Below are 15,898 nucleotides of genomic sequence, written 5' to 3'. Positions count from 1 at the left end.
TTAAAAGTAGTGCACTATGTAGGGAATAGGGTTCCATTTGGTTATTACACAAGAAGCACATCGTCAATTATTTGAATACCTGACTCAATTATCTCCAGTAAAAAAAAGGTGTGTGAATCTCGCAATTTTTTAAAATACATTTTCGTACACTATTTGTACATGACATTTAATACAACTGATCTAATAATAACCAATTATGGCATTGACAGAGTAGAACACATTTTATACACATTATTTACAGTACAGTACAGTACAGTACAAGAGGCCTTTGTAAAGGAGGTCACTGTGCTAGTCTAGCAGTACCACTTCCTCCCTCGTCGCCTCACAGCCAGACTGGAACCCAGGACATCCGGTTGTTGGGGACTCGACAGAGGCTAATGTCTCGCACGTGACTGCCCTCCTTGACAACGTTTTAACCAACTACGCTGTCGAAAGGCTAGGGATTCAATAGTGTGGTAGAGACCTTTCAAGCTGGGGAGTGTGAGGTTATGAATCTGACTCGAATCTGACTTAGAGGAGTTGCCAACAACCGGTTGTGTCCGGTTTTCAGGGATATATTTTTTTTGCTGAAAACCAGATGTGGGAACTCCGCTCAGGTGTGTGTTTACACCTGCTACGTTAGGTTACATTGCGATTGACAGCTCCTGGAGTGATGGTTGGTGGCTGTCTTTCTGAATTTCATCCTGGAACACATAAGAAGAAGAAAATAACATTATTTATAGTTAAATCAAGAAAATGTACCTATTACTACAGATGTAGGATTTTAATTTGATGACTCTGTTGTGTATTTGAGGTTTAAATAGGCTTCTAAAAGTTAGACATTTCAGACTTGATTTTGGCTAGGAAAATGTCCATTAATTATATTACAAATACAAATTTCTTGTTGCTGCAGAATAATTTTCCTGCTGGCTCAAATTAAGATCCTACATCAGTAGAGCTACAGAAGTGATGGTGACTGTTAGAGGGCAACTAAATGAAGCCCTGGACCAGAGCTAGACTTTCATCTACTTATTAAACTGGCAGACTTACCGTAGGAAGTACTAAGGTTGTCAAAGGTGTGGTGGTTACGCTTGCCAGGAAGTTGGAGTTCAGGTATCCCTCTCCAAAATAAACATCTTCATCTTCGTCGTTGTCCACCCCGACGCTGAAGGCCTCTCGTATCTTCTCAGGGATCAGACAGTCCAGCAGAACCACCAGGATTCCGATGACCAGACACAGGACACCTGGAAAACAAGATGGATGCCTTTTTAACAAAATGTCCTTTAATGTTGTCATTAGTGTGGATAACTTGGCTCTTTCTCAATTAATCTTTCCTTGTTTCCTAGAGTCCTTTCTCCTAACCTCATAACCTCTTGAGATGGAGGCTAGGAGAGAGGACACAAAGGAATTGAGGAAAGTTTAAATTGAGGAAAGAGCCTTCAGCTCTGGTAAACCTTTCCTTACCTGTGGCCAGTGCCAGCCAGAAAGAACTGCTGTACTCTGTCTGGAAGGCCCCAGAGGTGCCTATGGTGAACAGACAGGTAGGCAGGTTCATGATGGTGGAGAAGGAGGCCATGGAGAAGAAGATGAAGGCGGCAGTGGCCACCATCATGTAGCCGGCGTACAGGATGACAGGCATGGAGAATAGCACGTTGGCTACCATCCAGCAGCAGAACGCTGTCCTGGGGAAACAACACTTTTTTTTTACATTTGACAGTGTATTTACAGTCAGAGGGGTTTTCAATGGTTCTGGATGCCGCTTCAGTAACCCCTACGTCTTACCCTACCCTCACCCCCTCAAAACATTAACCCTGAACACCTAACTTAAACCTTACCCTACCCTCACCCCCTCAAAACATGAACCCTGAACACCTAACTTAAACCTTACCCTACCCTCACCCCCTCAAAACATGAACCCTGAACACCTAACTTAAACCTTACCCTACCCTCACCCCCTCAAAACATGAACCCTGAACACCTAACTTAAACCTCCTTATCCTACCCTCATCCCCTCAAAACATTTACATTACATTTACCCTGATCCACACTTTAACCCTGAACACCTAAACCTTACCCTACCCTCACCCCCTCAAAACATGAACCCTGAACACCTAACTTAAACCTTACCCTACCCTCACCCCCTCAAAACATGAACCCTGAACACCTAACTTAAACCTCCTTATCCTACCCTCATCCCCTCAAAACATTTACATTACATTTACATTTAAGTCATTTAGCAGACGCTCTTATCCAGAGCGACTTTAACCCTGAACACCTAACTTAAACCTTACCCTACCCTCACCCCCTCAAAACATGAACCCTGAACACCTAACTTAAACCTTATCCTACCCTCACCCCCTCAAAACGTTTACCCTGAACACTTAAACATCATAACTTTGATCTCCATCCCTATGATTCCCATAATGGCGGCAGAGGGGATGGCTGCCTTTTTACGGGCTCCTAAACAATTGTGCAATTTTTTTTCTCTCGCATTGTTCGTAACTTCTTTTGTACATAATGTTTCTGCCACCGTCTCTTATGACCGAAAAGAGCTTCTGAATATCAGGACAGCGATTACTCACCTCGAACTGAACAAAGATTTCTTTCTTTAATGAGTCTGACGCAAAGGATATACTGTTTCTCCCAGACCAGGCCCAAATCCCCGTCATTCATGTGAAGAAAAGACGGAGATACAGGGGGGGGGGCAGATCCGGGTACGTTGTGAGAATTCGTTGGCGAGTGGGTAATCTGCCTCTATCATTCATTCTATTTGCCAACTTGCAATCACTGGAGAATAAACTGGATGAGCTCCGTTCGAGACCATCCGTTGTGGCTGAACGACGACATGGATAATATACAGATGGCCGGGTTTTCCGTGCATCGGCAAGGACAGAACAGCTACATCTGGTAAGACGAGGGGTGGTGGTGGGTGTCTATTTGTCAATAGCTAAATGTCTTTCATGCTCGCTTCAAGGCAAGCTACACTGAAGCATGCTTGATAGAGCTGTTTCGGAAGACTGTGATCGGGCTCTCCGTAGCTGATGTGAGAAAGACCTTTAAACAGGTCAAAATTCACAAGGCTGCGGGGCCAGATGGATTACCAGGATGTGTACTCAGAGTGTGCGCGGACTAAGTGGCAAGTGTCTTCACTGACATTTTCAACCTCTCCCTGACCGACTCTGTAATACCAACATGTTTCAAGCAGACCACCATAGTCCCTGTGCCCAAGGAAGTGAAGGTAACCTGCCTAAATGACTACCTCCCCGTAGCACTCACGTCGGTAGCCATGAAGTGCTTTGAAAGGCTGGTCATGGGTCACAGCAACACCATCATCCCAGACACCCTGGACCCACTCCAATTCACATACCGCCCCAACAGATCCACAGATGACACAATCTCTATTGCACCCCACACTGCCCTTTCCCACCTGGACAAAAGAAACACCTATGTGAGAATGCTGTTTATTGACTACAGCTCAGCGTTCAACACCATAGTGCCCTCAAAGCTCATCAATAAGCTATGGACCCTGGGGCTAAACACCTCCCACTGCGTGGCCAAGCACGACTCCAACACCATCATTAAGTTTGCTGACGACACAACAGTGGTAGGCCTGATCACCGACAATGATTGTGGACTACAGGAAAAGGAGGGCCGAACACGTCCCCATTCACGTCGACGGGGCTGTAGTGGAGCGGGTCGAGAGTTTTAAGTTCCTTGGTGTCCACATCACCAACAAACTATCATTGTCCAAACACACCCCAAGACAGTTGTGAAGAGGGCCCGACAATGCCTTTTCCCCACAGGAGACTGAAAAAAATTGGCACAGGTCCCCAGATCCTCAAAAATATCCACAGCTGCACCATCGAGAGCATCCTGACAGGTTGCATCACCGCCTGGTATGGCAACTGCTCGGCATCTGACCATAAGGTGCTACAGAGGGTAGTGGAAACGGCCCAGTACATCACTGGGGCCAAGCTCCCTGCCATCCAGGACCTATATACCAGGCGGTGTCAGAGGAAGACGCAACACATTGTCAAAGACCAGACACACAAGTCATAGACTGTTCTCTCTGCTACCACACGGAAAGCGGTACCGGAGCGCCAAGTCTAGGTCCAAAAGGCTCCTTAACAGCTTCTAACCCCCAGCCATAAGACCTCAGGTAGAATATGTAGGCATTTTAGTATATATTAATAAAAATAAAACCTAACCTGTAACCTCGCACACTGACTCTGTACCGGTACCCCCTGTATTTAGCCTCCACATTGACTCTGTACCGGTACCCCCTGTATATAGCCTCCACATTGACTCTGTACCGTAATACCCTGTATATAGCCTCCACATTGACTCTGTACCGGTACCCCCTGTATTTAACCTCCACATTGACTCTGTACCGGTACCCCCTGTATTTAACCTCCACATTGACTCTGTACCGTAATACCCTTTATATAGCTTCCACATTGACTCTGTACCGGTACCCCCTGTATTTAACCTCCACATTGACTCTGTACCGGTACTCCCTGTATTTAACCTCCACACTGACTCTGTACCGTAATACCCTGTATTTAGCCTCCACATTGACTCTGTACCGTAATACCCTGTATATAGCCTCCACATTGACTCTGTACCGTAACACCCTGTATATAGCCTCCACATTGACTCTCTGTACCTGTATATAGCCTCCACATTGACCCTGTATATAGCCTCCACATTGACTCTGTACCGTAATACCCTGTATATAGCCTCCACATTGACTCTGTACCGTAATACCTCTGTATATATAGCCTCCACATTGACTCTGTACCGTAATACCCTGTATATAGCCTCCACATTGACTCTGTACCGTAATACCCTGTATATAGCCTCCACATTGACTCTGTACCGTAATACCCTGTATATAGCCTCCACATTGACTCTACCGTAATACCCTGTATATAGCCTCCCATTGACTCTAACCGTAACACCCTGTATATAGCCTCCACATTGACTCTGTACCGTAATACCCTGTATATAGCCTCCACATTGACTCTTGTAATACCCTGTATATAGCCTCCACATTGACTCTGTACCGTAACACCCTGTATATAGCCTCCACATTGACTCTGTACCGTAATACCCTGTATATAGCCTCCACATTGACTCTGTACCGTAACACCCTGTATATAGCCTCCACATTGACTCTGTACTGTAACCCCTGTATATAGCCTCCACATTGACTCTGTACCGTAATACCCTGTATATAGCCTCCACATTGACTCTGTACCGTAACACCCTGTATATAGCCTCCACATTGACTCTGTACCGTAACACCCTGTATATAGCCTCCACATTGACTCTGTACCGGAACACCCTGTATATAGCCTCCACATTGACTCTGTACCGTAATACCCTGTATATAGCCTCCACATTGACTCTGTACCGTAATACCCTGTATATAGCCTCCACATTGACTCTGTACCGTAATACCCTGTATATAGCCTCCACATTGACTCTGTACCGTAATACCCTGTATATAGCCTCCACATTGACTCTGTACCGTAATACCCTGTATATAGCCTCCACATTGACTCTGTACCGTAATACCCTGTATATAGCCTCCACATTGACTCTGTACTGTAACCCCTGTATATAGTCTCGTTATTGTTATTTTATTGAGTTATTCTTTTTTTGTATTTTTTACTTTAGTTGATTTAGTAAATATTTCCTTAACCAACAATGCAGTTTTAAGAAAATAGAGTTAATAAGGGCTTGTAAATGAACATTTCACTGTGAAATATCCACTACAGGTATGTACACCTGTTGTATTCGGTGCATGCGACAAATCACATTGGATTTAATTTGACTTGATGCTTAACATGAACCTTCAGATCTGGTGGTGAAATATCCACTACAGGTGTTTAGATCTAGTCAGCTTACCAGAGAGTGGCCGAGGCGTAGCGCCCAGAGTATCTATACTGGTAGATGAGCCCACAGGGGTTGTTGAGGGTAAATTTCTCAGCGATATAGAGGATGGGGTTAGGTAGACCTCTCTCTAGGGCGTCCTCATACTCCTCATCGATGGTGTCTCTCCACTCAAACATCTCGTTGTAGTTGATGGTCTCGTTCAGTTGATTCACAGGATTCCCTGGAAGGATAGAGACCATAGAGGACAATGGGCCGTTTATAATCCATGCACTTATAACACACATGACAAGTTATGTGTCACAATCCCAGACCGAGAGCTACAGCACTGGTAACCAGGTGGGAGGCAACCTGTCTGTCACTGGTAACCAGGTGGGAGGCAACCTGTCTGTCACTGGTAACCAGGTGGGAGGCAACCTGTCTGTCACTGGTAACCAGGTGGGAGGCAACCTGTCTGTCACTGGTAACCAGGTGGGAGGCAACCTGTCTGTCACTGGTAACCAGGTGGGAGGCAACCTGTCTGTCACTGGTAACCAGGTGGGAGGCAACCTGTCTGTCACTGGTAACCTGGTGGGAGGCAACCTGTCTGTCACTGGTAACCAGGTGGGAGGCAACCTGTCTGTCACTGGTAACCTGGTGGGAGGCAACCTGTCTGTCACTGGTAACCAGGTGGGAGGCAACCTGTCTGTCACTGGTAACCTGGTGGGAGGCAACCTGTCTGTCACTGGTAACCAGGTGGGAGGCAACCTGTCTGTCACTGGTAACCAGGTGGGAGGCAACCTGTCTGTCACTGGTAACCAGGTGGGAGGCAACCTGTCTGTCACTGGTAACCTGGTGGGAGGCAACCTGTCTGTCACTGGTAACCTGGTGGGAGGCAACCTGTCTGTCACTGGTAACCAGGTGGGAGGCAACCTGTCTATCTCAACCTGTCTGTCACTGGTAACCTGGTGGGAGGCAACCTGTCTATCTCAACCTGTCTGTCACTGGTAACCTGGTGGGAGGCAACCTGTCTGTCACTGGTAACCTGGTGGGAGGCAACCTGTCTATCTCAACCTGCCTGTCACTGGTAAAAAAAAAAAATTAAAAGCAAGCTATTCTATCTAGTCTATCTTTTCTGCATGGGACTCCAAGAGCTAAGGAGCGTTATCTAAGGAGAGGCCAGCGGAGCACAGGTGCTTGGGTATTACGCAAGAGACAGAGGCTATCAGTTCGAAGCTTATTAAACATAGGCCATCGTTCATTAGCCAAATATAAGACTAAACCTGCATTGAATTTATTACCTGAAAGAAATAGGCTAGGACATCTATATAGAGGACTATGTATATCAATCTAGAACAGGATGATCTATTTTGGATACAATTTGAATGGAATTGATGGAGAGAGAGAGAAAGACCACTCGCTTGTGTACTGATTTAAAGCAACGATATATGAGTGTTTTAAAACTTTGCAGCTGGAATTTATAACAAAATAATATAAAAAAATATATTTAAAAAACAAGGTGACCCCATGAAATCCAGATGGAGATGTGTCAATTAGACAGCGCATTAGCTATTTATATATTACTGTAGCATAGCCTATGCTGCAGGAAATGTGGGTCCACCTGTCACAGTAAATAATAAAAGTCACCATGATGAGATGATAGGTCCACATACTGAGATGTCGGTTACCACCCTGAGCGTTGATCATGCAGTGACCAGAGAGAAGGCCGTATAGAATCCAGATTTAGACATTCACACATATATCATTTTTACCGTTTCCATTTGCACGTCATGTTCATATAAATAATGTATTATAATATTTTATTATAATTTACCGGTTTCTCGCTGGTATTTATCCCGGGAAAAGGGAGTGGTTTTGGCTCCATTCAACACTAGCGTATATATTACGTCTCCTTTGGTTCACTAGTTTTCAAGTGACGGTTCATCTCAAGAAGACTCGAGGCTCTAATCGCTGCCAAAGGTGCTTCAACAAAGTACTGAGTAAAGGGTCTGAATACTTATGTAAATGTGATATTTCTGATTATTTTTCTTTATATATTTGCTAAAAATAAAAAAAATAAAAAAGAAGTTTTGTCTTTGTCATTATGGGGTATTGTGTGTAAATTAATGAAGAAAAAAATATTTACATCCATGTTAGAACAAGGCTGTAACGTAACAAAATGTGGAAAAAGTCAAGGGGTCTGAATACCTTCCTGAATACTTCCTGAATGCACTGTATAAGTACTCTGTATTAGTAGATTTATGGTCATTCCGGTGTCTGCATTGGCGGCACAGCATTTACGGAGGCATTCATACTTGCTGAGCAGAGCAGAGCTGTTGTGAAGGAAGTAGTCAAAGAAGTGAGTGTATTTATACAGGAAGTACCGCCCCCGCCCACCTACCAACCAATCATGTTAATGCGGAGCTATATGGAGCTATACGTAGTCCGCACGGCGATGCGGAGGCCTATAAATTGGTCATATTTATTTGAATGTACATTTAGGGTCAGTTTAGCTTCCCCCCTAGCCTATTGGCTCACCTCTTAAAGTAATATTGATGCCGTACAGTCCAACATGCAGGCCCACCTCAGCGTTCACCTCCTCACTGCTGAAGGACTTGTAGGTAGCGTTGGTGGTGGTTCGGGCCTCAGCCCAGTCACTGGTGAAATTCAGTGCTGAGATTGAGATTGAGATTAAGATTGAGATTAAGATTGAGATTGAGATTAAGATTGAGATTGAGATTAAGATTGAGATTGAGATTGAGATTGAGATTGAGATTAAGATTGAGATTGAGATTGAGATTGAGATTGAGATTGAGATTAAGATTGAGATTGAGATTGAGATTGAGATTGAGATTGAGATTGAGATTGAGATTGAGATTAAGATTGAGATTGAGATTGAGATTGAGATTGAGATTAAGATTGAGATTGAGATTGAGATTGAGATTGAGATTAAGATTGAGATTGAGATTGAGATTAAGATTGAGATTGAGATTGAGATTGAGATTAAGATTGAGATTGAGATTGAGATTGAGATTAAGATTGAGATTGAGATTAAGATTGAGATTGAGATTGGGTGTCATACTAAAAACAACAACAATACTATGAACTACTTTATAGCAGTTGATTATCATTTCTTTTGATGTGAGTTTACTGTGAAATAATTGACACCCTCTCGACCAATCCGAATCGAGTAGTATCAATTTCACATCATCATATTTTGCAACACTATACATATTTATAAGTTATTTTTAGACCACAGGATTGTAATGTAACGTAATGTAAAGAATTGTTGAACAGGTGTCCAGCTAGGTACAGTACTTACCTACGATTACCACACCTATGAAGAAACTGATGATGATTCTGAACATCCAGAACAGTCTCTAGAAAAGAGGGTTTGAGGACACAAGTCAGGTCACGAAGCATGTACCTACCTTCACTGACTGACAGCTATAATACATGTTTTATTGTTTTATTAATCCATTTGATGTTAATCACATTTCAAGGGGAAATAATCAGTTTAAGTCAATATGTATCTACATTGAGAAAATGATATGATCTAATCATAGGCTACAGTAGGTATACGGAGTCAGATTTGTGCCAACAGAAATGGAATGTGAAGATCAATCGAGTCTGAAGATTCCATTTCTGTTGGCATTAATATTTTTATTTTATTATTATTTTATTTCACCTTTAACCTTTCACCTTTATTTAACCAGGTAGGCTAGTTGAGAACACCTTTATTTAACCAGGTAGGCAAGTTGAGAACACCTTTATTTAACCAGGTAGGCTAGTTGAGAACAAGTTATCATTTACAATTGCGACCTGGCCAAGATAAAGCAAAGCAGTTCGACACATACAACGACACAGAGTTACACATGGAGTAAAACAAACATACAGTCGATAATACAGTAGAAACAAGTCTATATACGATGTGAGCAAATGAGGTGAGATAAGGGAGGTAAAAGGCCATGGTGGCAAAGTAAATACAATATAGCAAGTAAAACACTGGAATGGTAGATTTGCAGTGGAAGAATGTGCAAAGTAGAAATAAAAAATAATGGGGTGCAAAGGAGCTAAATAAATAAATATATAAAATAAAATAAAATAAATTCAGTAGGGAAAGAGGTAGTTGTTTGGGCTAAATTATAGGTGGGCTACTCACCGACTTGCCTCTGATACCTGGCAGAATAAGGAGGAAGCTGGCCGTCAGGACCAGGAAGACCAGGATAATGGTGAGGAGGTGGGTGCTGAAGATAAAGGAGGTTCTTGGTAGGGGGTAGAATGGGTAAATGTCATCGTAGAAGGTCATCTTTCCTCAGGATCTCCGGGGGCTGAGAGCAGACAGCGTTGACCAGAAGAGACAGTGTTAGTGTGTTAAGAGCGTCTCACTTACTGGCTAAAGATCCAGAGATAGGCGATACATTGAGCCATCAGTTCATTACTATATAGTAGGGGATAATGTACACTGGGGAATTGGAATGTCACATAATCCCCCCCCCCCCACAAAAAAAAATAACTTCATAAAAATAAATTTGGTTTTAAATGCTAGGTCGGGCATAGATACGTCCTACTTTGGGATCAGAATTTAAACTTGTTGCACCAGCTAAAAATAAGACTAGCCGTAGCTAAGTCCGGCGTAAACAATATGCGTTCATGAGATTTGATGGTTGCTAGGCGTGGGGATTCGTCATGATAAATTAATCAATGTCAGATTTTTGTTTCCCGGAATCTCCATTTGGACATTTGGTTACAATTAGGCTGGGAAAATGTTAGTCAAACTGAGATGTGTGTTTATGATGATAATCTTTGGTCTAGTTTGCTCGTCTAATGGTGTTATCAGAACATTTTGCTAGCAAGTTAGCATTTCGCTAACATTTTGCTAGCATGTTAGCATTTCGCTAACATTTTGCTAGCATGTTAGCATTTTGCTAACATTTTGCTAGCACGAAAGCCTAGATTAACAGGTGGGTTATTTTGCTCTTCACTCACATAGTAGCCTAGGCTATATTATCCTGACTAAAAGCCCTTGACCTGTCTGATAATTAATCAATGTGATTTTCTTTCACTAACTTTTCTTCTGTGTATTTGTTTACTTGATCTCTGGGCAAATAAGTGGAGGTCGCAGCTTATTTTTTAGTTTAATATCTAATCAGACACATTTAGCATGCTTTAATGTCGCATAAATCAATTGTGTTATTTTGCTATCGACTCGTGCATAGCCATCTCGAAAAGCCCTCGGAGGTTGTGAAATATGAACACGAGACTCACATCCTTCTAAAAAATATATATTTCTATTATTTTCTCTGTATATCATGAAATAAGATTGTCCCAATGTAACATCCTGTGCCTACTCCATACGTAGCTCATAGAAGGGAATACGACCAGCTGGTGCAACAAGTACACGTTTTAGGTCCTGCATAGAGCACATTTTACATCGGATTTAGAGTTACGACCCACTTAGGACCAACTGGTCCAACAGGCCCCAGGATCTTAAGCACAACAAACAAATTGAATTTGGAACATATCACACGAATATGATGACTTGGTACACAATTTGATGACCTGGTACCGAAAAAAACATCCTGAAGGGGCCCAGGGCTGGGTCTTTTTACAAAAACGTGTGTAGAGTTCAAATGGTTTGAGCTACAAACTATTAAAAGCTATCTATGAAAAGCTGAGACTCTCATGGACACCTGCAAGCTACATAAGAGTTGTTAGAAGGTAAGGGGTTCTTCTACATAGAAGACCATAGGAAATCCCAGGTCATAGTGTCTATAATACTGTAAGGGGTTCTTCTACATAGAAGACCATAGTAAATCCCAGGTCATAGTGTCTATAATACTGTAAGAGGTTCTTCTACATAGAAGACCATAGGAAATCCCAGGTCATAGTGTCTATAATACTGTAAGGGGGTCTTCTACATAGAAGATCATAGTAAATCCCAGGTCATAGTGTCTATAATACTGTAAGGGGTTCTTCTACATAGACTATAGGAAATCCCAGGTCATAGTGTCTATAATACTGTAAGGGGTTCTTCTACATAGAAGACCATAGTAAATCCCAGGTCATAGTGTCTATAATACTGTAAGGGGTTCTTCTACATAGAAGACCATAGTAAATCCCAGGTCATAGTGTCTATAATACAGTAAGGAGTTCTTCTACATAGATCATAGGAAATCCCAGGTCATAGTGTCTATACTGTAAGGGGTTCTTCTACATAGACCATAGTAAATCCCAGGACATAGTGTCTATAATACTGTAAGGGGTTTTTCTACATAGAAGACCATAGGAAATCCCAGGTCATAGTGTCTATAATACTGTAAGGGGTTCTTCTACATAGAAGACCATAGGAAATCCCAGGTCATAGTGTCTATAATACTGTAAGGGGTTCTTCTACATAGAAGACCATAGTAAATCCCAGGACATAGTGTCTATAATAGTGTAAGAGGTTATTCTACATAGAAGACCATAGGAAACCCCAGGTCATAGTGTCTATAATACTGTAAGAGGTTCTTCTACCTAGAAGATCATAGTAAATCCCAGGACATAGTGTCTATAATACTGTAAGGGGTTCTTCTACATAGAAGACTATAGTAAATCCCAGGTCATAGTGTCTATAATACTGTAAGGGGTTCTTCTATATAGACCATAGTAAATCCCAGGTCATAGTGTCTATAATACTGTAAGGGGTTCTTCTACATAGAAGACTATAGTAAATCCCAGGTCATAGTGTCTATAATACTGTAAGGGGTTCTTCTACATAGACCATAGTAAATCCCAGGTCATAGTGTCTATAATACTGTAAGGGGTTCTTCTACATAGATCATAGTAAATCCCAGGTCATAGTGTCTATAATACTGTAAGGGGTTCTTCTACATAGATCATAGTAAATCCCAGGTCATAGTGTCTATAATACTGTAAGAGGTTCTTCTACATAGAAGATCATAGTAAATCCCAGGTCATAGTGTCTATACTACTGTAAGGGGTTCTACTACATAGAAGACCATAGGAAATCCCAGGACATAGTGTCTATAATACTGTAATTAGCTCACAGTGGCCGTCAAACTACAAACAGTTGTCAAATTTTTTTGGGGGTTTCATACAAATTTAAAAAAAAACCACTCTGTTGTGACTAAGAGCACATTCAAACTAAACAGAGTTACAGTAAGTGGATACTTCAAGTTTACCCTCTCTGGCAAACTATCACCGACCAAAGACCCATCTCAAATTAGACCATGCAGGTTTGTAAGGCAAACTATCACCGACCAAAGACCCATCTCAAATTAGACCATGCAGGTTTGTAAGGCAAACTATCACCGACCAAAGACCCATCTCAAATTAGACCATGCAGGTTTTAAGGCAAACTATCACCGACCAAAGACCCATCTCAAATTTAGTGCAGGACCCATCTCAAATTTGTTTGTAAGGCAAACTATCACCGACCAAAGACCCATCTCAAATTAGACCATGCAGGTTTGTAAGGCAAACTATCACCGACCAAAGACCCATCTCAAATTAGACCATGCAGGTTTGTAAGGCAAACTATCACCGACCAAAGACCCATCTCAAATTAGACCATGCAGGTTTGTAAGGCAAACTATCACCACCAAAGACCCATCTCAAATTAGACCATGCAGGTTTGTAAGGCAAACTATCACCGACCAAAGACCCATCTCAAATTAGACCATGCAGGTTTGTAAGGCAAACTATCACCGACCAAAGACCCATCTCAAATTAGACCATGCAGGTTTGTAAGGCAAACTATCACCGACCAAAGACCCATCTCAAATTAGACCATGCAGGTTTGTAAGGCAAACTATCACCGACCAAAGACCCATCTCAAATTAGACCATGCAGGTTTGTAAGGCAAACTATCACCGACCAAAGACCCATCTCAAATTAGACCACAGGTTTGTAAGGCAAACTATCACCGACCAAAGACCCATCTCAAATTAGACCATGCAGGTTTGTAAGGCAAACTATCACCGACCAAAGACCCATCTCAAATTAGACCATGCAGGTTTGTAAGGCAAACTATCAGACCAAAGACCCATCTCAAATTAGACCATAGGTTTGTAAGGCAAACTATCACCGACCAAAGACCCATCTCAAATTAGACCATGCAGGTTTGTAAGGCAAACTATCACCGACCAAAGACCCATCTCAAATTAGACCATGCAGGTTTGTAAGGCAAACTATCACCGACCAAAGACCCATCTCAAATTAGACCATGCAGGTTTGTAAGGCAAACTATCACCGACCAAAGACCCATCTCAAATTAGACCATGCAGGTTTGTAAGGCAAACTATCACCGACCAAAGACCCATCTCAAATTAGACCATGCAGGTTTGTAAGGCAAACTATCACCGACCAAAGACCCATCTCAAATTAGACCATGCAGGTTTGTAAGGCAAACTATCACCGACCAAAGACCCATCTCAAATTAGACCATGCAGGTTTGTAAGGCAAACTATCACCGACCAAAGACCCATCTCAAATTAGACCATGCAGGTTTGTAAGGCAAACTATCACCGACCAAAGACCCATCTCAAATTAGACCATGCAGGTTTGTAAGGCAAACTATCACCGACCAAAGACCCATCTCAAATTAGACCATGCAGGTTTGTAAGGCAAACTATCACCGACCAAAGACCCATCTCAAATTAGACCATGCAGGTTTGTAAGGCAAACTATCACCGACCAAAGACCCATCTCAAATTAGACCATGCAGGTTTGTAAGGCAAACTATCACCGACCAAAGACCCATCTCAAATTAGACCATGCAGGTTTGTAAGGCAAACTATCACCGACCAAAGACCCATCTCAAATTAGACCATGCAGGTTTGTAAGGCAAACTATCACCGACCAAAGACCCATCTCAAATTAGACCATGCAGGTTTGTAAGGCAAACTATCACCGACCAAAGACCCATCTCAAATTAGACCATGCAGGTTTGTAAGGCAAACTATCACCGACCAAAGACCCATCTCAAATTAGACCATGCAGGTTTGTAAGGCAAACTATCACCGACCAAAGACCCATCTCAAATTAGACCATGCAGGTTTGTAAGGCAAACTATCACCGACCAAAGACCCATCTCAAATTAGACCATGCAGGTTTGTAAGGCAAACTATCACCGACCAAAGACCCATCTCAAATTAGACCATGCAGGTTTGTAAGGCAAACTATCACCGACCAAAGACCCATCTCAAATTAGACCATGCAGGTTTGTAAGGCAAACTATCACCGACCAAAGACCCATCTCAAATTAGACCATGCAGGTTTGTAAGGCAAACTATCACCGACCAAAGACCCATCTCAAATTAGACCATGCAGGTTTGTAAGGCAAACTATCACCGACCAAAGACCCATCTCAAATTAGACCATGCAGGTTTGTAAGGCAAACTATCACCGACCAAAGACCCATCTCAAATTAGACCATGCAGGTTTGTAAGGCAAACTATCACCGACCAAAGACCCATCTCAAATTAGACCATGCAGGTTTGTAAGGCAAACTATCACCGACCAAAGACCCATCTCAAATTAGACCATGCAGGTTTGTAAGGCAAACTATCACCGACCAAAGACCCATCTCAAATTAGACCATGCAGGTTTGTAAGGCAAACTATCACCGACCAAAGACCCATCTCAAATTAGACCATGCAGGTTTGTAAGGCAAACTATCACCGACCAAAGACCCATCTCAAATTAGACCATGCAGGTTTGTAAGCAACAAACACACAACAAAACACAAACAAAACAAATCTAACTCCATCTACCTCTGAACCACCACTATGCTATTTTCATGTCATGCATAATAAGTATGCTTAAAATAATATAAAATAAATAAATTAAGATAATGCTCACCTGAAAGTGCAAAAAAAGTAGACCAGCAGGTCAAGACAGGGACAGAAAGATGGGAAAAACGAATGTAGTAACACACAAAGGCGAGAGACTTATTTTATACCGGGCACTTCTTTTGTGTATCTTAAGGCTTGCATTGATTGGTATTTGTTTTTGGAAACAGAGGTGTGTGAACCGG

General features: G+C 42.3%; 1 protein-coding gene across 1 annotated transcript; it reads right to left on the bottom strand.

Annotated features, from left to right (window-relative positions):
- Window positions 1-202: 202 nt before the first annotated feature.
- On the bottom strand, window positions 203-15,851 carry LOC115125988 (dual oxidase maturation factor 1-like). The gene is made up of 8 exons (XM_029655576.2): window positions 15,724-15,851; window positions 10,019-10,187; window positions 9,179-9,236; window positions 8,395-8,529; window positions 5,893-6,100; window positions 1,444-1,661; window positions 1,030-1,223; window positions 203-683 (listed from the first exon to the last, which is right to left on the bottom strand). Exons 2-8 carry the CDS (start codon window positions 10,163-10,165, stop codon window positions 624-626), a joined length of 1,020 nt encoding a protein of 339 aa, XP_029511436.1. The 5' UTR covers window positions 10,166-10,187; window positions 15,724-15,851; the 3' UTR covers window positions 203-623.
- Between the last annotated feature and the right edge of the window lie 47 nt (window positions 15,852-15,898).

The sequence above is a fragment of the Oncorhynchus nerka genome, linkage group LG9a (assembly GCF_034236695.1).
Source record: "Oncorhynchus nerka isolate Pitt River linkage group LG9a, Oner_Uvic_2.0, whole genome shotgun sequence".
NCBI classification, from domain to species: domain Eukaryota; kingdom Metazoa; phylum Chordata; class Actinopteri; order Salmoniformes; family Salmonidae; genus Oncorhynchus; species Oncorhynchus nerka.
This window is presented reverse-complemented; position numbering and strand designations above follow the sequence as displayed.